We start from the raw sequence: 27,021 nt of genomic DNA on the forward strand, positions 1-27,021 counted from the left end.
CAGATATTGATGTTGATGCTATATGTTAATACAGACGGAAACTATCTTTTCATATTTAATTCATTTTTAATTGTTGAATTAATTAATTAGACAGTATCAACCAATCTGAAGAATAAACTGTATATACATCGAGGACAGAACAGACAATCTTGACTATTCGGGAGCTGATAAGGGATTACGTCATACATATTAGCAGTCGTCGAGAATATAGTTTTTTAAACCAAAATGACAGATTTTAAATTAAATTTTGGGGCAAAAAAGAATGGTTCAAATGGCTCTGAGCACTATGGGACTTAACATCTGTGGTCATCAGTCCCCTAGAACTTAGAACTACTTAAACCTAACTAACCTAAGGACATCACACACATCCATGCCCGAGGCAGGATTCGAACCTGCGGCCTATCGGTTTCGCGGTTCCAGACTGAAGTGCCTAGAACCGCACGACCACACCGGCCGACTTTTGGGGCAAAAATAGTATCTTTCTTCAAATGAAGAGCGAAATTAGAGAACTTTCTAAGTGCCCGTTTTTGAAAAACAAATAGTTTTCAGTTCTGTTGTGCTGTCGTCACTCTGTTGTATGATGCTAGACTTCATCCAGGTGCCAAATCATGTAGAAAGTCTTTCAAACATGCGTCACTAGATGGAGCATGTTATCTGTGCCAAGCTTTGCTTCTCTCTGGAGTTGGTAATTCTGTTAATTTACACAAATAGCGTCGTTACAGGTTTCGAACCACAAATTCATCTGCATACAACTATTCCCAAATAATTACATTTGGCGCTCGGAGTGGCCGCGCGGTTTGAGGCGCCATGTCACGGATTACGCGGCCCCTCCCACCAGAGGTTCGAGTCCTCCCTCGGTCATGGGTGTGTGTGTTGTCCCTAGCATAAGTTAGTTTAAGTAGTGTGTAAGTCATGGGACCGACGACCTCAGCAGTTTGGTCCCTTAGGAATTCACTCACATTTAGTAAACAATGTGCTGTTTCTTTTAATTAAAAGTTACATTTGCTTACCTTACTTGCCAAAAAGGAAAATAGCCAATAACCAATGTAAGAAACCACCAGTGTAATATAAATGTGAACGGCCATATGAAAATGAATCTGTCGATTCGAAACTGGTAACAACGCTATCTGTGTAAATAAGTGGGATTTTAAACAGTGCGTGGTTGGTGTTTCCTTCTTTGTAAGAATCAGCTTGTTAGAAATTTCTTATTGGTCTTTAGAACCAATCAGTTTCATGGTATGGCACTTAAAACGTTCTTAATAAGGTATTTGTGTTCTAGTGATACCTTCTCAGTTTTTTCGATACAGATGTTATGTACAAAACAGATATACATTGTATTTTCGCTCTCCTGATACATGTCTGAATGACTTATCCAAAATAAGTATGTACTTCCCTCCTGCTTAAATGAGGAAACTATGTGAGTTTCAGTGCTGTTGCTACTTTGAGGAAAATGAAAACATTTCCCTTAGGAGGAGATTCGATTACATTTTTCGTGTTCTGCAGATATCGCTTAACAAAACAGCAAGATACAAATAGAGGAGGAAGAGAAGACGACAAACGGATCGTAAGCGAAGAGCGTATGAACGGCAGGATGGGTGTTACCTAGCTAACGGGGTTGTATTACGAGACAGCCCGGGGCTGTACGTTTATAGGCAGAAGGAGACCTTTAATTTCCGCTCTGCAGTAGCTTGCTCCTAAGCTTGTTGCGTGGATAACTCAGTAATTTACGACGGCGAAATTAATTTCACCGGAGTAAAACGAGGCGCATTATAAACAGGAGACAGAACGAAGATTCTAATAAAGCACCGCAACAAATTACACACATTGAAAACGGAAGTCCAGAGTGGAAGGTGGAAGCTGTTACTGTGTTCTGAGAGAAGTGCAGGTTATTCAGGAAGTACTATCTACGTCACCTTAAACATAACAAAGCAGCTTATTGAAACGGTATTTGAAACATTCGCAGAAAAGTTCTCAGATTGGTATATTATTAAAATAAAATTAATGAGTTCAATTATATGTAATGTGAACAACGTTATTGCATGTACAGAAACTCACATGTCTTTGATAGCAGCGAAGTTCCACAGTATCTCTGACCTCCCTCTTCTGTTTGCACGTAGCCTTCCGTGCAGCTGGGACTCGAAGGCAAATCGAAGTCTTCCATAGTAAATTCAATTTCACAGGATTCATTGCTAAGTGAAAATCTGAAAAAATAGAAAATTTATGTTTGTTAGAAGCTAACACGTTCCTTGTTTTTCAAAGTTTCTCTGATTGTACAAAGAAGAGCAGCGACTTAATTTTTTTCGACATGGTATGTAGCCTTCTCCTTGTGGTTACATATTTATTTAATTATACATAAAAAGTTCAATTTAATTTCTGTTTGGGCAATGGTGTTAAATTCTTGTAAAGGATAAATGTAAAATTATGCATCAGAACTTTGGCGTATCATTACCGAGGAACTGTATCGAATATTCTTTGTAAATGTAATAGTTTATGAGAATTATGTTTATGCTGCCGGGGTCCATTTCAATAAAATCCCTCACGCGATGTGGCCACGTTTATGTAATAAAACTGCCAACATATGGGCTGTTGTTGTAGCCTGTTGAGGACTGCCTGCAACAGCGGCCGAAACGTTGGTAGTTTTATTACAGATGACGCGGTCACATTTCATGAAATGGAAGGAGATTAACTATATTTATCCGCAGTTCAGTTGTAACGTATCCACAAAAATACAATGACGCTTTCAATAAATGTTAAAAAAATAATAAATGAAAAGCACCAGTTTGCTTTTGTTCTACAATATTGTAGAACAAAAGCAAACTGGTGCTTTTCATTTATTATTGTAGAACAAAAGCAAACTGGTGCTTTTCATTTATTATAATGTTGTTCTACCAAGAAACGGCGGAAGATCTGTTAATATGTTTAAAAAATAAAAAATAAAATAAAAAATTAATAATATAATTACAAATTAATAAGGTAATTAAAAATTATTAAGACAATTAACAACAGTAATTTTTTTCATTTATCAGTTTTATTCTGTTACTCTACCAATAAATTTCAGGAGGCCGACACAGTACTCAGCGTAGTGAATTTAATTATATTCGAAGTGTTAAGAGTTACAGTGGAACATTCATGTAAGTGTTTTAAAATCAGAAAGAGGTGGACTCTACATTTCGTAACGCTTGCAAACAGTAGTACAGCTCAGGGGATACTGAAGACGATCCCTGCTAGTATAGTGCTGCATGTGGCCTGAAAAGTAAGTGAGTATACTCATTTATTGATTCATATATTAGTGGACCAGAAAATAAACCAGACCATCCTACATGTTTTTTCACAGAAGAGCCGAAGCAGCTGGTATGGATGACAATTAAAAAGATCTGAACTAACTAATAAGAAGCGAGGAAGTACCTTGGGGGAGACAACAACTGTTGGAGATATCAAATGTACAGACAGGAGCTGTAGCAGTACATCTATATAGGTGAGGTTAATTGAACAATTTGTATTTGGAAAATAAAATACATGTGCAGTTTTGTTGTGCGATTATATGGCAAATTAGAAGTCGCCTCACAGGAAGGTGGATGGTCTTTTTTTTCATCAAGCAAGATGTCAATGTTTTCAGTCGAGGAATCACAAAGGCTGGAAGAAATCAGTGCTACAGTGCAACAAACATCATCATCACCCGAAGATGGTGTTCCAAGTGTGTAAGATCAGAAGTGTTAGGGTGGCTGTCCTACAGAGCATAGCCTGAAACTGAACAATAAATACGGTGCGGAAAAACTCTATGCATCCATGCACGTGAATAGACGATTGGTAGCCTAAGAACAATGTGAGTAAAATTTTGTATTTTTCTTGGAAAAGAACAGCAAAATGGTATATCAAGAGTGGAGAGAGGCTATAAATTTAATTTCGCAAACGAAAGTGACTGAAACCGTCTTGGAATTAACAGATCTAGGTCATGACACGGTGCTTACACAGAAGGTATGCATAAAAATGGAAAGGAGAAAGTGCAATGTGGGTGTTATAACATTCTAAGACAGACAACAGGCCTGCTGCGAACTGAGGCGCAAAAATGTAGAGATTTAAGGAGGATTCGACAACGATGAGATACGAAATGAATAGAAAAGGAATCTCTTTACAGGAGAAGTAAACATTAATATCAGCACAAAAGTACATTTTTAAACTGGAAAATGTGAGGGAGAGTGAATGAAAATCAGCCTATCAAACTGCGAGTTTGTAAAAAAGGCAAAACTGTTGCTGGGATTTGTTACGTGGTAGAAATGAATAAGCTCCAAAACTAATAAACTGAAAGTTAATGATCAGTCTCCAACACTATAGAACCGAAGATCAATCAGTCACATTCGGTATTTTTGAGTCCTACACGCGTTGAGGAAAGCCTCCGCGGCACGACAGCCTTACGCAACTATTGACTGTAGGAAATGGGCGGGGGTTTGAGTTTGGATGAGGAATACGAATGTTCCTTCAATACACTGATAACAGTAATATCTTATTTCAGCCTCCCTTCAATATAAAAGTGGATGTATCTGGAAGTCTACTATGGGTAGAATTCTTCCTTGACATGAGTTAAAAGAATGTGTACCTTACAATAACAACATTTTGGAACTCGAATCGTTGGCCTTTGAGCTTGATAATCAGTTTGTCATTTGCGAACCATATCTGCTGGCGAGCTTCGATTAGCCCGCTACTAGCATGCGTCTAGATTACCTACATCGGCAGTTACGTCATGTTTTACTAGTTTACGCTTTGCGAAGGGTATGTCTTATAATTTTATCCCGTGAATACGAGGGTTGAAACTTAAATAGTGGCAACTACTTATTCACAACCGATACAAAAGAGTTACATGTTTGCACCTGTTACTGTACTTCAGAGTAGTCACCAGCGTTGTGTAGAATCCGTTGTCAACGATGTGGAAGGCGTAATGTACCGTTAGCAGAGCCTGTTCTGTTGATGGTGCGAATGGAGCGGTCTACTGTCTGTCGTTGAATCTCTGGAACAGTTCTGAAGCGAATGCCACGAAATGGTTCCTTCATCTTCGGAATCAAATCAATCAGCGTGATTGCCCCAAACAGCAGCCAAGGTCAGCCATGTACTGCCTCCAAAAACAGCTTTTTCATCACACGTGAACTCCATTCGTAGTCAACGAAATACATCAGGTCCACCAATAAGCTGCTGCTTATTAAATTGACCACTCAAGTCAATATCACTTGCTCTAAGTGTCTTGTAGACAGGAGCACTGCGCCGCCAACGGTGACGATACGATAATCGCAAAGGCATTGCTGTCACTTCCTACATGTTTACAGATATGTTTACATTGTCGACATCTACATCTGTATCTATATTACGAAAGCGGCATTACGGTGTGTGGCGGACAGCACTTTCTGTAAAACAGTCATTCTCCTCTTCTCCTCTTCCAGGTGTGAATAGTTCGCGGGAAGAACGATTCGCGGTCAGTCTCCGTGTGAGCTTGGATCTCTGTAGATGTTCAGATAGATAGTAAACTGTCGTGGAAAGCCCACGTTCAGGATCTTGTTCAAAGTGAAGTGAAGTGAGTGATCATTCGACACTAAAAATAGTCTACTTTGCTTATTTTCATTCGCTTATGTCATATGATATTATATTTTGGGGTAACTCTTGCCATTCTGAAAGGATATTTTTGGCTCAGAAATGGGCGCTTCGGGCAAAAAGTGGTGTAAGTTCACGAACCTCTTGTCGACCCCTGTTCACGAGTCTGGGTATTTTGACATTGGCCTCTCAGTATATATATTCCTGACTGTAATTTTTTTGTTTAGAATATTAGCTTATTCCCAAGAACAAGGAGCTTTCATTCAGTTAATACTCGGTGGAAATCAAACCTGCTGCATCCATTTTCGATAAGCTACCGCTCCAGTTAAAAAATCTTATCAGTAATCCACGAGCTTTCAAATCTAAACTGAAGAGTTTCCTCATGGGTCACTCCTTCTATTCTGCCGAGGAGTTCCTTGAAAAATTAAGCTGTTTTTTGTTATGTTGTTGATTGCGTTTTCTTAAACCTATCAACTGACTTTTTTCGGATTCATAAATATTTTATTTTTATCTTTTATTACTTTCATTTTGTAATTTCATGTACTGACATATTTCATGACCTTGGAGATTTGCTCCTCAATTTGGCCCTACGGAACTTGAAGTGTAAATAAAAAATAAAGTAAAAACAAATAAAATATAAAGGATTTCTTAAATAGCACTCAAAAAATTTAGTTACTCGAACAATTGCCTCCTTTTATAGCAAACATAGAAATTATATAAAAATACAACTTATTATATCTTTCTGATGAAGAAACAACGGTGTTGCTTATTAGCGTAAACGGATACAGTTGAGTAGTTGAACAAACTATTTAAAAATTGCTCATTACAGATAAGTAGTAGGCCTAATTAGAAATACAGTATATTTATTACTTCAAACACTAAATACATCCTTTATCTTATGAGCTACGTTGAAAAGACATAATTCAGATTGTATGATCTTACAGATCACTAAGAAAAACTGTATAATAATTTCATACTTTGAATTCGTTTATTTTTCACGTACGTTACTGTTTTCCCCAGCAAGTACAAAAGACTAGGTTATCACCTTAAATTTTAGCAATGAGTGCTGTAATTTACAATATTGATGGGCTTAGATTATCATTTCGAGCGTCATATTTGAATTCCGCAAAAAACTATACAATCCAAATCATTTACCAGACTCCTGTCCGTCTAGACTCTAGCGGCATCTGGCGTGAATAGTGACTGAATAGTTCTTCCACATGCCTCTAGAACGGGCAGCCACCGGCTTCGCTTATTACCTTGGAACATTAAGTTTCCCGTTCTTACCTGTCTACTACGGAGTTTTTTAAAATTTTGCAAGTTTTATATCATTTTATTTTAACTTTGTGACCGGATACCCTCATTGACGCCATAGTCGTAATGGGAACATAACGGAGGGAAGTCGTGTGCACCATCTGCCTGTGAATCGTGTAAACTTTGTTCAGTGCGTTACTGTGTTTTAAATGTTGGTGTGTGGAATTCTCTGAAACTTGTTTTACAGACCTAGCCACCATTTGTCTAAACGGGTGTGGAAAACTTCCTAAAAACCGCACTCAGGTTGACGGGTGTACTAGCCAACGTAAAAGCAAGCAATATGTTGGTTGACTAATCTAGAAACGCACACGTTCGGGAATTACACGGTGTTGCAAAACGCTTCTCTTGCAACGTCTGCCACTGGGGTTGACTGAGCATCTCCATTAAACTTCCAGGCTTACTGAATGGACCTTTTACAAAACACTCTGCTCCTGTTTGGCTCTTCTCTATTTCCTCTACCAGTCCCATCAGGTATGGATCGCAGACTGACGAGCAACACTCAAGTATTAATCGAACAACGGTTTTGTAAGCTACTGCCTTTGTGTATGGACTACATTCTCTGAAAATTCTTCCAGTAAATCACATCATCTGTCTTACCTGCGAGTAGTTTTACGAGTACGAGGTCTGTTCAAAAAATTCCGGAACATTCGTAATTTCGCGTCAATGGTGTGTTAGAGCGAAATGCGGTTTTCATCCCTGCACACGCTTGTGTCTAGTGTGTAGCTCCCGGAAGAATCATTGTTGTATGTCTATTAGTTACTGTTCAGTACTGTATTTGCGTAGAGTGTTGTGTCATACAGTTCGCGAATTTCAAGATGGCAGAGTTAGAGGAGCAACGCGTCTGAGTTAGATTTTGCGTGAAACTCAAGAAAACCTTCACAGAGACACGCCAAATGATGCAGGAAGCCTACGGCGCTTCAGCCGCAATCTGTGTTAGGGATGGTTTACTAGGTTTAAAAATGGCCGGACGGAAGCCAAAGATGACGCTCGTTCAGGATGACTCTCGACATCGACATCTACCGACGACGCTCATGTCAGTTGCGTCAACGACACTGAGTGTGCCAATCGATTACTGCCCGTCGGAGGGATTGTAGAAGAATGTAACATTTCAGTTGGATCATGTCATGAAATCCTAACACATCTTGGAATGCATCATGCTACCGCTAAGTTCGCCCCGCGGCTAATGAGTCATGCGTGACTATTGCACAAAAAACGAAATCACTGTGCTACCTCATCCTCCGTACTCATCCAGACCTGGCCACTGCGAAATTTTTTTTTATTTCTTAAGGAGAAAGGACATCTCTAAAAAGGGCCATCACAGAAGTTGGGAAGGAAAACATAGGTACAAAGAAGGTAGCTGCGAAGAAACCATGAGTAACAGAAGAAATACTTCAGTTGATTGATGGAAGGAGGAAGTACAAACATGTTCCGGGAAAATCAGGAATACAGAAATACAAGTTGCTGAGGAATGAAATAAATAGGAAGTGAAGGGAAGCTAAGACAAAATGGCTGCAGGAAAAATGTGAAGACATCGAAAAACATATGATTGTCGGAAGGACAGACTCAGCATACAGGAAAGTCAAAACAACCTTTGGTGACATTAAAAGCAACGGTGGTAACATTAAGAGTGCAACGGGAATTCCACTGTTAAATGCAGAGGAAAGAGCAGATACGTGGAAAGAATACATTGAAAGCCTCTATGAGGGTGAAGATTTGTCTGATGTGATAGAAGAAGAGAGAGGAGTCGATTTAGAAGAGATAGGGGATCCAGTATTAGAATCGGAATTTAAAAGAGGTTTGGAGGACTTACGGTCAAATAAGGCAGAAGGGATAGATAACATTCCATCAGAATTTCTAAAATCATTGGGGGAAGTGGCAACAAAACGACTATTCACGTTGGTGTGTAGAATATATGAGTCTGGTGATTTACCATCTGACTTTCGGAAAAGCATCATCCACACAATTCCGAAGACGGCAAGAGCTGACAAGTGCGAGAACTATCGCACAATCAGCTTAACAGCTCATGCTTCGAAGCTGCTTACAAGAATAATATACAGAAGAATGGAAAAGAAAATTGAGAATGCGCTAGGTGACTATCAGTTTGGCTTTAGGAAAAGTAAAGGGACGAAAGAGGCAATTCTGACGTTACGGTTAATAATGGAAGCAAGGCTAAAGCAAAATCAAGACACTTTCATAGGATTTGTCGACCTGGAAAAAGCGTTCGACAATATAAAATGGTGCAAGCTGTTCGAGATTCTGAAAAATGTAGTGGTAAGCTATAGGGAGAGACGGGTCATATACAATATGTACAACAACCAAGAGGGAATAATAAGAGTGGACGATCAAGAACGAAGTGCTCGTATTAAGAAGGGTGTAAGACAAGGCTGTAGCCTTTTGCCCCTACTCTTTAATATGTACATCGAGGAAGCAATGATGGAAATAAAAGAAAGGTTCAGGAGTGGAATTAAAATACAAGGTGAAAGGATATCAATGATACGATTCGCTGATGACATTGCTATCCTGAGTGAAAGTGAAGAAGAATTAAATGATCTGCTGAACGGAATGAACAGTCTAATGAGTACACAGTATGGATTGAGAGTAAATCGGAGAAAGACGAAGGTAATGAGAAGTAGCAGAAATGAGAACAGCGAGAAACTTAACATCAGGATTGATGGTCACGAAGTCAATGAAGTTAAGGAACTCTGCTACCTAGGCAGTAAAATAGCCAATGACGGACGGAGCAAGGAGGACATCAAAAGCAGACTCGCTATGACAAAAAAGGCATTTCTGGCCAAGAGAAGTCTACTAATATCAAATACCGGCCTTAATTTGAGGAAGAAATTTCTAGGGATGTACGTCTGAAGTACAGCATTGTATGGTAGTGAAACATGGACTGTGGGAAAACCGGAACAGAAGAGAATCGAAGCATTTGAGATGTGGTGCTATAGACGAATGTTGAAAATTAGGTGGACTGATAAGGTAAGGAATGAGGAGGTTATACGCAGAATCGGAGAGGAAAGGAATATGTGGAAAACACTGATAAGGAGAAGGGACAGGATGATAGGACATATGCTAAGACATGAGGGAATGACTTCCATGGTACTAAAGGGAGCTGTAGAGGGCAAAAACTGTAGAGGAAGACAGAGATTGGAATACGTCAAGCAAATAATTGAGGACGTAGGTTGCAAGTGCTACTCTGAGATGAAGAGGTTAGCACAGGACAGGAATTCGTGGCGGGCTGCATCAAACCAGTCAGTGGACTGATGATGACCAAAAAAAAAAAAAAAAAAAGGAGAAAGTACGGTTGGAAGGACGAAGACTTGCAACGACAAACGAGATAAAAGCAAACTTAAATTATTATAATTTGCAGTAAGAGGAGTACCAAGATTGCTTCCGGTCCTGGAAACGGCTTTGGGAGCGGTGCATCAATTGTTGAGGAGAGTATTTCGAAGAAGCCACATTTAACTGTCATTTCACAGCATTTAGTATTAACGTAAAGAGACTGATATATCTCATTACGTTCATTTCGCTTTGTTGCTCTACAGTTCATTTTACTGTTGTTCTTTCTAACTGTCAGGTGTTATTGCTAAGAAACTAAACTCCGCCCGAACAGGCCATGAAGGCCCAACGGTACCGACCGGTCGCCGTGTCATCCTCAGACCACAGGCGTCACTGGATGCCGATACGGAGGGGTATGTGGTCAGCACACCGCTCACCCCTTCCGACTGTATGTCAGTTTACGAGACCAGAGCCACAACTTTTCATTCAAGTAACTCCTCAGTTCGCCTCACAAGAGACAGACGTTAATTCAGATGAAGGAAAACCCGCATTTTACATGCAGTCACATACGCGAAATTTTTAGAAACAATATTATGACAGAATAGTCACTTCCCCCCCCATGAACCATGGACCTTGCCGTTGGTGGGGAGGCTTGCGTGCCTCAGCGGTACAGATAGCCGTACCGTAGGTGCAACCACAACGGAGGGGTATCTGTTGAGAGGCCAGACAAACGTGTGGTTCCTGAAGAGGGGCAGCAGCCTTTTCAGTAGTTGCAAGGGCAACAGTCTGGATGATTGACTGATCTGGCCTTGTAACAATAACCAAAACGGCCTTGCTGTGCTGGTACTGCGAACGGCTGAAAGCAAGGGGAAACTACAGCCGTAATTTTTCCCGAGGGCATGCAGCTTTACTGTATTATTACATGATGATGGCGTCCTCTTGGGTAAAATATTCCGGAGGTAAAATAGTCCCCCATTCGGATCTCCGGGCGGGGACTACTCAAGAGGATGTCGTTATCAGGAGAAAGAAAACTGGCGTTCTACGGATCGGAGCGTGGAATGTCAGATCCCTTAATCGGGCAGGTAGGTTAGAAAATTTAAAAAGGGAAATGGATAGGTTGAATTTAGATATAGTGGGAATTAGTGAAGTTCGGTGGCAGGAGGAACAAGACTTCTGGTCAGGTGACTACAGGGTTATAAACACAAAATCAAATAGGGATAATGCAGGAGTAGGTTTAATAATGAATTGGAAAATAGGAATGCGGGTAAGCTACTACAAACAGCATAGTGAACGCATTATTGTGGCCAAGATAGATACGAAGCCCACACCTACTACAGTAGTACAAGTTTATATGCCAACTAGCTCTGCAGATGACGAAGAAATTGAAGAAATGTATGATGAAATAAAAGAAATTATACAGATTGTGAAGGGAGACGAAAATTTATTAGTCATGGGTGACTGGAATTCGAGTGTAGGAAAAGGGAGAGAAGGAAACATAGTAGGTGAATATGGATTGGGGGACAGAAATGAAAGAGGAAGCCGCCTGGTAGAATTTTGCACAGAGCACAACATAATCATAACTAACACTTGGTTTAAGAATCATGAAAGAAGGTTGTATACATGGAAGAACCCTGGAGATACTAAAAGGTATCATATAGATTATATAATGGTAAGACAGAGATTTAGGAACCAGGTTTTAAATTGTAAGACATTTCCAGGGGCAGATGTGGACTCTGGCCACAATCTATTGGTTATGACCTGTAGATTAAAACTGAAGAAACTGCAAAAAGGCGGGAATTTAAGGAGATGGGACCTGGATAAACTAAAAGAACCAGAGGTTGTACAGAGATTCAGGGAGAGCATAAGGGAGCAATTGACAGGAATGGGGGAAATAAATACAGTAGAAGAAGAATGGGTAGCTTTGAGGGATGAAGTAGTGAAGGCAGCAGAGGATGAAGTAGGTAAAAAGACGAGGGCTAGTAGAAATCCTTGGGTAACAGAAGAAATAATGAATTTAATTGATGAAAGGAGAAAATATAAAAATGCAGTAAGTGAAACAGCCAGAGCGAGAGCACCAGCAGCAGCGAGTACTGTTTGTATAAAGCGTTTTTGTACTTATTTGCTGTGCTTAGCTTTTAAATAGTTTTTCTGGGAAAACCTAGCGTAGTTTTCGCGTCTCGTATTTCAGTGAGTGTTTCTTGATTATCACAGTAGCTCATCAGAAGATTATCTTGGGAATTTGTCACCGTATAGAGTAGGGTAAACATAGTCATGTGTAGGGACTGTGGTTGTTGTGAGCGGACGCAAGGAGAATTGGCCACTCTTCGGGGGCAGGTGGAGGCTTTGTCTGTTAGGCTCATCGAGCTCGAGGCGCAGGCGTCGGCTCGTAGTGGCGTTGGGGCAACTGTGGTGAGACCTATGCCTACTTCGGTGGCCTTGGAATCACATGGAACCCCTGATGTTGCTGCGTCTTCCGGCAGTGAGCATCTTACCGGTCAGCCATCACTCCAGGTGAATGGCGGACAGTGGTGGGCTCGCGCGTGCCTGGCCGAAAGGCGAAGGTGGGATCTGGCCGCGAGGCAGCTGCCTTACCCCTTTCCAACAGGTACGGGGTGCTTCCTAGTGGTGATGACATCGTTTCCGAGCCACCACAGGATGCCTCGCCTGTTGGGCCAGTGGCCGATTCTCCGGCAAGGTCCCGACAGTCACAGAGGGCGGGCCTATTAGTTATAGGGAGCTCCAACGTTAGGCGGGTTATGGAGCCCCTCAGGAAAATAGCGGGTAGGTCGGGGAAGAATGCCAGTGTGCACTCGGTGTGCTTGCCGGGGGGTCTCGTCCGTAATGTGGAGGAGGCCCTTCCGGCAGCTATTGAACGCACTGGGTGTGACCGGCTGCAGATAGTAGCACATGTCGGAACGAATGACGCCTGCCGCTTGGGTTCTGAGGCCATCCTTGGTTCCTTCCGGCGGCTGGCTGATTTGGTGAAGACAACCAGCATCGCACGCGGAGTGCAAGCTGAGCTTAATATCTGCAGCATAGTGCCCAGAGTCGATCGCGGTCCTCTGGTTTGGAGCCGTGTGGAGGGTCTAAACCAGAGGCTCAGACGACTCTGCGACTATAATGGTTGCAAATTCATCGACCTCCGTTATTGGGTGGAGAACTGTAGGGCCCCCCTAGACAGGTCAGGCGTGCACTACACACCGGAAGCAGCTACTAGGGTAGCAGAGTACGTGTGGCGTGCACACGGGGGTTTTTTAGGTTAGAGGGACCCCCCCTTGGGCGAAACGATAAAATACCTGACGGCTTACCAGAGAGGACATTATCATCGTTGATAAAGAACGTCCGTCCTCAGAGACCAAAAACAGGAAAAGTTAACGTAATATTGGTAAACTGCAGGAGTATCCAGGGCAAGGTTCCTGAATTAGTATCTCTTATTGAAGGAAATAGTGCGCATATAGTATTAGGAACGGAAAGTTGGTTAAAACCGGAAGTGAACAGTAACGAAATCCTAGACACAGAATGGAATATATACCGCAAGGATAGGATAAACGCCAATGGTGGAGGAGTATTTATAGCAGTAAAGAATTCAATAATATCCAGTGAAGTTATTAGCGAATGCGAATGTGAAATAATCTGGGTTAAGTTAAGTATCAAAGGTGGGTCAGATATGATAGTCGGATGCTTCTATAGACCACCTGCATCAGCAACTGTAGTAGTTAAGCGCCTCAGAGAGAACCTGCAGAACGTCGTGAAGAAGTTTCGTGATCATACTATTGTAATAGGGGGAGACTTCAATCTACCAGGTATAGAATGGGATAGTCACACAATCAGAACTGGAGCCAGTGACAGAGACTCTTGTGACATTATCCTGACTGCCTTGTCCGAGAATTACTTCGAGCAGATAGTTAGAGAACCAACTCGTGAAGCTAACGTTTTAGACCTCATAGCAACAAATAGACCGGAACTTTTCGACTCCGTGAATGTAGAAGAGGGTATCAGTGATCATAAGTCAGTGGTTGCATCAATGACTACAAGTGTAATAAGAAATGCCAAGAAAGGAAGGAAAATATATTTGCTTAACAAGAGTGATAGGGCACAAATCGCAGAATATCTGAGTGACCACCATCAAACGTTCATTTCTGAGGAAGAGGATGTGGAACAAAAATGGAAAAAATTCAGAAACATCGTCCAGTACGCCTTAGATAAGTTCGTACCGACTAAGGTCCAAAGCGAGGGGAAAGATCCACCGTGGTATAACAATCATGTACGAAAGGTACTACGGAAACAAAGAAAGCTTCATCATAGGTTTAAGAGTAGTCGAATCATAGCTGATAAGGAAAAGCTGAACGAAGCGAAAAAGAGCGTAAAGAGAGCAATGAGAGAAGCATTCAACGAATTCGAACATAAAACATTGGCAAACAATCTAAACAAGAACCCTAAAAAGTTTTGGTCATATGTAAAATCGGTAAGCGGATCTAAATCCCCTATTCAGTCACTCGTTGACCACGATGGCACCGAAACAGAGGACGACCGAAGAAAGGCAGAAATACTGAATTCAGTGTTCCGAAACTGTTTCACTGCGGAAAATCGTAACACGGTCCCTGACTTCAGCCGTCGCACGGACGCCAAAATGGAAAATATTGAAATAAACGATATCGGAATTGAAAAACAACTGCTATCACTTAGTAGCGGAAAAGCATCCGGACCAGACGAGATACCCTTAAGATTCTACAGTGATTATGCTAAAGAACTTGCCCCCTTTCTATCAGCAATTTATCGTAGATCGCTGGAAGAACGTAAAGTACCTAGCGACTGGAAGAAAGCGCAGGTCGTTCCCATTTTCAAGAAGGGTCATAAATCAGATGCGAATAATTATAGGCCTATTTCGCTTACGTCAATCTGTTGTAGAATAATGGAACATGTTTTGTGTTCTCGTATTATGACGTTCTTAGATAATACAAATCTCCTTCATCATAACCAACATGGATTCCGCAAACAGAGATCATGTGAAACTCAGCTCGCCCTATTTGCCCAAGAAATTCACAGTGCCGTAGACACTGGCGAGCAGATTGATGCCGTATTCCTGGACTTCAGGAAGGCATTTGATACGGTTCCGCACTTACGTTTAGTGAAAAAAATACGAGCTTACGGAATATCGGACCAGGTTTGTGATTGGATTCAGGATTTCCTAGAAGAAAGAACACAACATGTCATTCTTAACGGTTCAAAATCTGCAGATGTGGAGGTAATTTCGGGAGTACCGCAGGGAAGCGTGATAGGACCTTTATTGTTTACAATATACATAAATGACTTAGTTGACAACATCGGTAGCTCCGTGAGGCTATTTGCAGATGACACGGTTGTCTACAAGAAAGTAGCAACATCAGAAGACTCGTACGTACTCCAGGAGGACCTGCAGAGGATTAATGCATGGTGCGACAGCTGGCAGCTTTCCCTAAACGTAGATAAATGTAATATAATGCGCATACATAGGGGCAGAAATCCATTCCAGTACGATTATGCCATAGGTGGTAAATCATTGGAAGCGGTAACGACCGTAAAATACTTAGGAGTTACTAACCGGAGCGATCTGAAGTGGAATGATCACATAAAACAAATAGTGGGAAAAGCAGGCGCCAGGTTGAGATTCATAGGAAGAATTCTAAGAAAATGTGACTCATCGACGAAAGAAGTAGCTTACAAAACGCTTGTTCGTCCGATTCTTGAGTATTGCTCATCAGTATGGGACCCTTATCAGGTTGGATTAATAGAAGAGATAGACATGATCCAGCGAAAAGCAGCGCGATTCGTCATGGGGACATTTAGTCAGCGCGAGAGCGTTACGGAGATGCTGAACAAGCTCCAGTGGCGGACACTTCAAGAAAGGCGTTACGCAATACGGAGAGGTTTATTATCGAAATTACGAGAGAGCACATTCCGGGAAGAGATGGGCAACATATTACTACCGCCCACATATATCTCGCGTAATGATCACAACGAAAAGATCCGAGAAATTAGAGCAAATACGGAGACTTACAAGCAGTCGTTCTTACCACGCACAATTCGTGAATGGAACAGGGAAGGGGGGATCAGATAGTGGTCCAATAAGTACCCTCCGCCACACACCGTAAGGTGGCTCGCGGAGTATAGATGTAGATGTAGAATACAAACGTCTCAAAAATGAGATCGACAGGAAGTGCAAAATGGCTAAGCAGGGATGGCTAGAGGACAAATGTAAGGATGTAGAGGCATATCTCTCTAGGGGTAAGATAGATACCGCCTACAGGAAAATTAAAGAGACCTTTGGAGATAAGAGAACGACTTGTATGAATATCAAGAGCTCAGATGGAAACCCGGTTCTAAGCAAAGAAGGGAAAGCAGAAAGGTGGAAGGAGTATACAGAGGGTCTATACAAGGGCGATGTACTTGAGGACAATATTATGGAAATGGAAGAGGATGTAGATGAAGATGAAATGGGAGATACGATACTGCGTGAAGAGTTTGACAGAGCACTGAAAGACCTGAGTCGAAACAAGGCCCCCGGAGTAGACAATATTCCATTGGAACTACTGACGGCCGTGGGAGAGCCAGTCCTGACAAAACTCTACCATCTGGTGAGCAAGATGTATGAAACAGGCGAAATACCCTCAGACTTCAAGAAGAATATAATAATTCCAATCCCAAAGAAAGCAGGTGTTGACAGATGTGAAAATTACCGGACTATCAGCTTAATAAGTCACAGCTGCAAAATACTAACACGAATTCCTTACAGACGAATGGAAAAACTAGTAGAAGCCAACCTCGGGGAAGATCAGTTTGGATTCCGTAGAAACACTGGAACACGTGAGGCAATACTGACCTTACGACTTATCTTAGAAGAAAGATTAAGGAAAGGCAAACCTACGTTTCTAGCATTTGTAGACTTAGAGAAAGCTTTTGACAATGTTGACTGGAATACTCTCTTTCAAATTCTAAAGGTGGCAGGGGTAAAATACAGGGAGCGAAAGGCTATTTACAATTTGTACAGAAACCAGATGGCAGTTATAAGAGTCGAGGGACATGAAAGGGAAGCAGTGGTTGGGAAGGGAGTAAGACAGGGTTGTAGCCTCTCCCCGATGTTGTTCAATCTGTATATTGAGCAAGCAGTAAAGGAAACAAAAGAAAAATTCGGAGTAGGTATTAAAATTCATGGAGAAGAAATAAAAACCATGAGGTTCGCTGATGACATTGTAATTCTGTCAGAGACAGCAAAGGACTTGGAAGAGCAGTTGAATGGAATGGACAGTGTCTTGAAAGGAGGCTATAAGATGAACATCAACAAAAGCAAAACAAGGATAATGGAATGTAGTCTAATTAAGTCGGGTGATGCTGAGGGAATTAGATTAGGAAATGAGGCACTTAAAGTAGTAAAGGAGTTTTGCTATTTGGGGAGCAAAATAACTGATGATGGTCGAAGTAGAGAGGATATAAAATGTAGGCTGGCAATGGCAAGGAAAGCGTTTCTGAAGAAGAGAAATTTGTTTACATCCAGTATTGATTTGAGTGTCAGGAAGTCATTTCTGAAAGTATTCGTATGGAGTGTAGCCATGTATGGAAGTGAAACATGGACGATAAATAGTTTGGACAAGAAGAGAATAGAAGCTTTCGAAATGTGGTGCTACAGAAGAATTCTGAAGATTAGATGGGTAGATCACATAACAAATGAGGAAGTATTGAATAGGATTGGGGAGAAGAGAAGTTTGTGGCACAACTTGACCAGAAGAAGGGATCGGTTGGTAGGACATGTTCTGAGGCATCAAGGGATCACCAATTTAGTATTGGAGGGCAGCGTGGAGGGTAAAAATCGTAGAGGGAGACCAAGAGATGAATACACTAAGCAGATTCAGAAGGATGTAGGTTGCAGTAGGTACTGGGAGATGAAAAAGCTTGCACAGGATAGAGTAGCATGGAGAGCTGCATCAAACCAGTCTCAGGACTGAAGACCACAACAACAACAGCAATAGTCACTTCGCCCAACATTTCATTGACGCAAGATCGAATCGCTGGAAAGTGGTCTAAAAACCAACGTTTTTACAGATGTCTTAGCTATTTCCACAAAAAACACTCTGTAAGCTTTAGAGTGGATAACATTAATGGTGATAAAGCTAAAATAAACATTTTGACTTTCAATATTTCGAGAGTGTAGAACAATTGTTCACTTGTTTCTAAAGCCATTGATAGGTTTGGACGAATTAAGGCTATCTCTAGATAAATTAGCTTCTAAAGGGCATGAAGAAACCGATTTATATCTTACAACTTTCTCAGAGATAAACCATTAGGCAAATAGTAATTGGTAAACCTTCCGTACTACTGTTATACCTAAAAATGTTTGTTGGTATTTCATTTACCTCGTGTTCTACAATAGCTATAGTTAATGTAATGACAGACCCACAGTCACTCTAAATTGTCCACTCAATTTCGACAGGGGAAGCATTTGTCATTCAAATTAAGGCAAGATGTAGTACGCGCTACCATGTAGACGTCTCCAGTTCTACTTTTCGTAAGTTCACTTGTCAAGGTTTTACCTACCTTAGGTAGATGTAATCCTGGGTGTCAAACCCAACTGGTCATTCCATTAATCCACATTATTGGATACTGTGAGCCATGATATTAGACGAAAGGATTTACATAATGTCATTATCAAGTCATGTGGTAGAATTTTGTTCAGTAAAAAATTTATTAAAACTGGATCGCTAATTACTGTAAAATAGTCACACGACCGGTTTCAGAATTATATTACCATCGACGGATGTGGAATGTCCACAGGAAATTTTTGTCAAAATTTAGAAAGAAATATTCAAATATGTGTGAAATCTTATGGGACTTAACTGCTAAGGCCATTAGTCCATAAGCTTACACACTACTTAACCTAAATTATCCTAAGGACAAACACACATACTCATGCCCGAGGGAGGACTCGAACCTCCGCCGGGGCCAGCCGCACAGTCCCAAAATGTAGAGAAAATAATTATATTTACATGTACGACAACAACGATAAACGAACCTTTAGCAAAATATAAGTACATTTCGGTAACAGAGATGACGTACAGGATGAGAAAAGTTATGGATAACTTCAACAGAAACCAAAAGTCAGTTAGAAGTATCGAAGTACATGAAAGGGGCCCGCCCGGCTAGCCGCACTGTCTGACGCGCTGCTTTCGGAGCGGGAAGGCGTGCGGTCCCCGGCACGAATCCGCCCGGCAGATTAGTGTCGAGGTCCAGTGTGCCGGACAGTCTGTGGATGGTTTTCACGAGGTTTTCCATCTGCCTCTGCGAATGCGGGCTGGTTCTCCTTATTCCACCTCAGTTACACTATGTCGGTGATTGCTCCACCGGCGACCGAACTGCACAATAACCCTCGGTTCGGTGTGGGGCGGCGGTGGGGTGGGTGCTCCGTCATTTCTATGTCCCTGGTTCAATACACACACATGAAAGGAAAGTACTAGTTGAGAAATGAGAAAGAAACTTGGAAGCCTTGTCCGATGTTAATCTACTCCTTGATCAAGCATTGAAGGGCACAAATGAGAAACTCTGAAAGGGAATTAAATTTCAGGGAGATGAAATAAAACCTTTGAGGTTTACTGGTGACACTGTAATTCTGTCAAAGGAAGCAAATGACTTCGCAGATCACTGAATGCAATAGATAGTGTCTATAAATGAAGTTATATGATGAACTTCAACCAAAGTAAAGCAAGGGAATGGAATTTAGACCAGTCAAATCAGATGATGGTGAGGGAATTACATAACGAAGTGAGACTATGGAAGTATTGGATGAGTTTTGCTATTTGGATAGATAAACTACTGACGATGGCAGACGTAAAAATTATATAAACCTCAGATAAACAGGAATATCATTTATGAAAAAGGAAATTTTGTTAACATCGAATAACCAGTGAACATTGAAAAGTCTTTTGTGAAAATATTGAGCTGGAGTTTTGCGAAGTGAAACGTGGACAATAAACAGTTTAGACAAGAAGATAATAGCTTTTGAAATGTAGTGCTACAGAAGAATGGCATGTCGAGTAATTAATGGAGATGTACCGAATCAGAAATTTACTGGAAAGAAATTTATGGAAAATTGGAAGAATTGCATAAAAAAGTGGGAAGGCGAATCACAGACTGCGTTTTATTGGTAGAGCACTTACAGGATGCGACAGATCTACTACATAGACTGCCTACACTGCGTTTGTCCGTTCTCTACTGAAGAAACACTGCACAGTATGGGACCCTTCCCAACTAGGACTGACGGAGGACATTGTATTGTAGTGTATTGTATTGTATTGAACTGGGAAGTTAGAAACGAGGGATAGGCTTCGTCCCCCCCCCCCCCCCCCCCCGTAGCCATAGTGGTACACAACCCCACAACAAGCTACAGTAGTCCGCTCACTGCGCCGCTCCACGCAGAACCCAGGGTTATTTTGTGGTTCGGCCCCAGAGGAACCCCCCCCCCCCCCCCCATCCCCGGCAACGTCGCACACCAGAGGAGTGTAACCCCAATGTTTTCTTGGTAGAGTAGTGATGGTGTACACGTATGTGGAGAAAGGAATAAGGGGAACCAGCCCGCATTCGCCGAGGCAGATGGAAAACCCCCTTAAAACCCATCCACAGTCTGCCCAGCGCACTGGACCTCGACACTAATCCGCTGGGCGGATTCGTGCCGGGGACCGGCACGCATTCCCGCCCGGAAAGCAGAGCGCTAGATCCCATGGCTAACATGGCGGGCCTGCGAAGGACGTACAAAATGTGTAAAGAAGGGCAGCTCGTTTTGTTTTATTGCGAAATAGGAGAGAGAGAGACTTCCGAATACGATGCTCGAGTTTCGATGGCGGTCATTAAAACAAAGTATTTCTTCGACGTGGCGAGGTCTTTTCACGAAATTTCAGTCAGCAACTTTCTCCTCCTAATGCGAAATTATTTTGTTGGCTCCCACCTACACAGTGGGACACGACCATCGTAATAAAATAACAGAAATCGGAGCTCGCACACAAAGATTTAATTATTCATTTTTGCCACGTGTTATTCTACATGCAGGCCTACATCAAAACTCCGCAAGCCACCTTACGGTGTGTGGCGGTGAGTACTTCGTGTATCACTGTCACTTCTCCCTTTTCTGTGCCACTCGTCAATGGTTTGCAAGAAGAATCATTGCTGGTAATCCTCCGTGTGAGCTTGAATGTCTCTAATTTTACGATCATGGTTTTTTCGCGAGGCATGCAGTACGTGGGTGAAAGCACTGTATTGTTTGACAGGAACATACGCTCTCAGAACTTTCATAGTAAACCTCGCCATGATGCAGTACGCCTCTCTTGCTGCGTCTGCCACTGGAATTGGCTGAGCATCTCTGCGCGGCTGTCGCGCTAACTAAATAAAACTGTAACGAAACGAGCTGCTCTTCTGTGGATCTTCTCTGTTTCTTCTATCTGTTCTATCTGGTACGTGTTGTAGTTTGATGAGTACACTACTGGCCATTAAAATTGCTACACCAAGAAGAAATGCAGATGATAATCGGGTATTCACTGGAGATATATATTATGCTAGAACTGACATATGATTACATTTTCACGCAGTTTTGGTGCATAGATCCTGAGAAATCAGTACCCTGAACAACCACCTATGGCCGTAATAATGGCCTTGCTACGCCTGGGCATTGAGTCAAATAGAGCTTGGATGGCTGCCCATGCAGCTTCAGCACGATACCACAGTTCATCAAGAGTAGTAACTGGCGTATTGTGACGAGCCAGTTGCTCGGCCACCATTGACCAGACGTTTTCAGTTGGTGAGAGATCTGGAGAATGTGCTGGCCAGGGCAGCAGTCGAACATTGTCTGTATCCAGAAAGGCCTGTACAGGACCTGCAACATGTGGTCGTGCGTTATCTTGCTGAAATGTAAGGATTCACAGGGATCGAATGAAGGCTAGAGCAACGGGTCGTAACACATCTGAAATGTAACATCCACTGTTCAAAGTGCCGTCAATGCGAACAAGAGGTGACCGAGACGTGTAACCAATGGCACCCCATACCATCACGCCGGGTGATACGCCAGTATGGCGATGACGAATACGCACTTCCAATGTGCGTTCTCCGCGATGTCGCCAATGGGACCATCATGATGCTGTAAACAGAAACTGGCTCATCCGAAAAAATGACGTTTTGTCATTCGTGCACCCACGTTCGTCGTTGAATACACCATCGCAGGCGCTCCTGTCTGCGATACAGCGTCTTCTACCAACGCGAGCAGCAACGTCGCGATACGATAAACCACAATCGCGATAGGCTACAATCCGACCTTTATCAAAGTCGATAACGTGATTGTACGCATTTCTCCTCCTTACACGAGGCATCACAACAACGTTTCACCAGGAAACGCCGGTCAACTGCTGTTTGTGTATGAGAAATCGGTTGGAAACTTTCCTCATGTCAGCACGTTGTAGGTGTTGCTACCGGCGCCAACCATGTGTGAATGCTCTGACAAGCTGATCATTTGCATATCACAACATCTTCTTCCTGTCAATTGAATTTCGCATCTGTAGCACGTCATCTTCGTGGTGTAGTAATTTTAATGGCGTGTGGTGTATTACTCAAGTATTGTTCTAAAGAGGGTTTTGTTAGCTACGTCTTTGTGGTGATTTGTGTTTATTCATTTGAGGATTTAAATATTACCAGGAATAATTTTTTTAAAATATGTTCTGTATTCTATTCTGGCAACCGTCCAGCCATTTTCAGATGAGTGTCCGCCACTGGAGGCTAGTAGTTCATGGTGTCGGCTTTATAGCAAAATTTGGCGCGGAACTAGCAGCCTCCAGTGGCGAACACACACCTGAAGATGGCTAGACGGTTGCCTGCCGAAATATCGTGGCAAGAAGTTAACATGGTCCGCCTGAAATCCCAAAATCTCATAGAATATTCAGTGCGCCAGGGAAAATTCAAGATTCGCAATCAAAACCATAAAAATAATAAGTTGTATTTTTCGTATCAATTATATTCGGAGCTATACGTTGTCTTTTGTAGAAAAAAAGGGGTGGACTACAGTCATCAATTTTATTAGGTTCAAATGGTTCAGATGTCTCTGAGCACTATGGGACTTAACATCCGAGGTCATCAGTCCCCTAGAACATACAACTACTTAAACTTAACTAACCTAAGGACATCACACAAACCCATGTCCGAGTCAGGATTCGAACCTGCGACCGTAGCGGTCACCCGGTTCCAGACTGAAGCGCCTAGAACCGCTCGGCCACACGGGCCGGTAATTTTATTTGGCCTTTCCGCTTCAAATCGTTCCGTATGCATAGTCGTATGAATTTTTTTGGATGTTACTGGTTCCAGCTACTGTTTTGGAAGCGAGCAATCACAAAATAGTCGGTCTTTCTGGCTACAGTGATTTACATTTGTTTATGTTAAGAGTCGTTTCGCAAACCCTGCCCAAGAGCTGATCCTCTGCAACTCTTCTTGTACTTCTCTACAATTTCCTGATACTGCGATTTCTACGTACACAACAGCGTCATACGTGAAATGCTTGATGGAACTACCACTTTGTCCACGTGCTCATTTATATGTACTGTGAAAATTAATTATGCAAAAACGCTCCTTTCGATAGTGGAACGACCGAGAAAAAAGTGGCGTGTGGAGGAGGAGCGTTTAACGTCCCGTCGACAACGTGGTCATTAGAGACGCAGCACCAGCTCGGATTAGGGGAGGATGGGGAAGGAAATCGACAATGCCTTTTCAAAGGAATCATCCAGACATTTGCCTTGAACGATTTAGGAAAATCACGGAAAATATGCAGTGCGGGATTAGCCGAGATGTCTCAGGCGATGCAGTCATGGACTGTGCGGCTGCTCCCGGCGGAGGTTCGAGTCCTCCCTCGGGCATGGGTGTGTGTTTGTCCTTAGGATAATTTAGGTTAAGTAGTGTGTAAGCTTAGGGTCTGACGACCTTAGCAGTTAAGTTCCATAAGATTTCACACACATTTGAACATTTTTGAACGGAAAATATAAATTTCGATTGCCGGACGCGGATTTTGAACCGTCATCCTCCCAATTGCGAGTCCAACTCGCTCGGTAGTGGTGTGTAAAGTCTCTGCGAAGCACCTATGTGTGAATTACGGAGCAGTCCTGCAGATGTAGACTAAAAAAAGGTATCAGTTGATAGGACACGTCCGAGGCATTACGGAATCGTCGATTTGGTATCTTAGGGATGTGTGGAGGTAAAAATTTAGAGGGAGACCAAGTATTGCAGTAATCAATCAATTGGATGTAAGTTACAACACTTACGTAGATTTGAAGGCTTGCACCGGACAGAGTGTATCAAACCATTTTTCTGACAGTAAACCACTAATACATTTCACTGTGCACTATTAAAAACGTAACTTTTAGCATAAGATATTAAACATATTGGTTATCTGGATTTCAATTAAACTCTATGGCTTCGTTGGCAACTCTCCCCTGTTTACAACTGAACGCGATTTTAAGCGCCTTCTACGCTATTTGTTCTGTACTTGTTCAAATGGTTCAAATGGCTCTGGGCACTATGGGACTTGACTTCTGAGGTCATCAGTGCCATAGAACTTAGAACTAATTAAACCTAACTAACCTAAGGATATCACACACATCCATCCCCGAAACAGGATTCGAACCTGCGACCGTAGCGGTCGCGCAGCTCCAGACTGTAGCGCCTAGAACCGCTCGGCCACCCCGGCCGGCCTGTACTTGTTATCCGGAATTCTTTCATCATTTTCGACTCTAATTCACCAGACGGTCATAGCGTTTCCAGTAAACCTAAACGTCAGGTTCTATGAATTACTTAAACTGACATCACTCTCCGTGTTTGTCAAAATGCTGCAAAACGAACACACATACGCAGCGAAGGTAGACAGAATATCACGTCAATGGGACAGTTCTCCAGTTATCTTCGCGGTTGGATTAGTCCTAAATAGCGTGCTAATATGATCTAATAAGGTGGTATGGTGTTGTATTGTAAGTAGCCTGTCTGTATGTTGGCAGCGCAATAGACTGTGGTAATATCGCTGACATCGCTCTGCGCCCTCGGAAGGATCTTCTGTGGTTGGAGGGACTAGCAGTTAGCAAGTGGATGGAGAATTGTATGGCCATGTGTTTCTTAGTGGAGACTTTGTGATGGTAGGACCGAGATGAAACGTCTTATAAGAAAACATACAAGGAAAGGTATGTTAATGGATGTATGGTTGATAATGTTTGGGTAGTAGAATTATTGACAACTATATAATTTTTGGAACTGGATGTCACATGAATAATGAAAAATTTTCTAAACACAATTCTTGCTTTTCAACAAATTCTATATTTTGCTAACCATATGCCTCGTGGCAGTTAGAGTCTGTAGTAGTTAGAATCCTTTTATTTAGCTGGCTGTTGCTGCTTCTTTCCGTAATTGGTGTAATTCGTGTTATGAAGATTTTCTGTGAGGTAAGTGACTTATGAAAAAGAGTTTGGTTTCCACTATCGGGATTCGTGACTGAAAAGAGTTTAGGCAATTAACAGAGTTGGAGGTAGTTTCATATTTCATTAATTTAATATTTATTTGATTTGTATTATTGTCAGGATTTCTTGCAACTTAGGGCCATTCTTTTGTGTTAATTATTGAAAGTCATGTTATCAATGTACAGTAGTCAGATTGCGTTGGGCTTGTATACTGCGGGCAGTAAATGAATAGGTTAAGTCTGATGTGCCTTTGTCAGGGAAAATTCTGTAGGTCAGTGTTTAATAAAAAAAATAAAGAGTTAGTTTCAGTATGAAAGACAGTCGCATGTAGTATGTAAGAGACGTAAGTCGCTTTATGGTGAATTGCTTTAATTCCTTAGGTGACAGTAGGCCCCATCACTTCAGCTTGAAGAGATATATCAAGCTTGATCGCTTATCAGCATTCGTCAAGAACATATCCCTATACTGACATCAGTAAAGCTAGAGTTACTGACCGGTAACAGTTGTCGATGCCTGGCTGGAAGTAGCGCGGGTAACCCGGGGAGGCGATGACGCTGCTGTTGACGACGCCGGAAGTGATGCTGGTACATCGACGAGCCTCGCAATCTGACTTTGACGCCCAAAGGAGCCAGTCGTCTTCAGCTCCACATCGTTCATCAAACTGCAAATACGTGCCACGTTTCCATTAACTACTTGCGAAAATGTGAGACAGTAAATGTGTCATTATAAACATCTAGCTTTCTACACACGTACGTGTATATCGCAAACGCTTTAGACACACATATATATTCCGCTACATTTGCGGTGCAAGTTGTAGGTGATAGCCCATAACTATTGCCACCAAGAATAACTCCTTAAGTATAATAGGAGCTGAAAAGTTCGTAGGAAAAAAGTTGCATGGGACAACAGGGGCCATAATATGACGTTGGTTTTTTGTTGCTAGGTGGGGTCGATCCAGAGATATGGTCAACTTATTTTTAAATAGGATGCTGTAGTTTGGGACTCATTTTCTGATAGTGGCTATCGAGGCGAATCCAATGATGTGTAACAGTAAGGTCTTTGAAGATAAACGAAGGTCACAAATGTGGCATGAACGTCCATTTACAGAAGGTGTTCTTAGTGATGACCATTGGTAACAATGCAGTACTGCAATCTTCTTATTATGGACTGAGTGGTATTCCTTACCACATCAGCCGGCCGGAGTGGCCGTGCGGTTCTAGGCGCTACAGTCTGGAGCCGAGCGACCGCTACGGTCGCAGGTTCGAATCCTGCCTCGGGCATGGATGTGTGTGATGTCCTTAGGTTAGTTAGGTTTAGTTAGTTCTAAGTTCTAGGCGACTGATGACCTCAGAAATTC

At 42.1% G+C, this 27,021-nt stretch overlaps 1 protein-coding gene across 1 annotated transcript in view; it reads right to left on the reverse strand.

The window, feature by feature from the left end:
• Positions 1–27,021, reverse strand: part of LOC126484294 (uncharacterized) — a 143,372-nt gene that overhangs the window by 77,122 nt on the left and 39,229 nt on the right. The window contains exons 3-4 of the mRNA XM_050107720.1: positions 26,159–26,325; positions 2,056–2,201 (exon numbers count right to left, since the gene is read on the reverse strand). Coding sequence (XP_049963677.1) covers positions 2,056–2,201; positions 26,159–26,325 — 313 coding nt within the window. The remainder of the gene's footprint in view (positions 1–2,055; positions 2,202–26,158; positions 26,326–27,021) is intronic.

The sequence above is a fragment of the Schistocerca serialis genome, chromosome 6 (genome assembly GCF_023864345.2).
Source record: "Schistocerca serialis cubense isolate TAMUIC-IGC-003099 chromosome 6, iqSchSeri2.2, whole genome shotgun sequence".
Classification (NCBI taxonomy): domain Eukaryota; kingdom Metazoa; phylum Arthropoda; class Insecta; order Orthoptera; family Acrididae; genus Schistocerca; species Schistocerca serialis.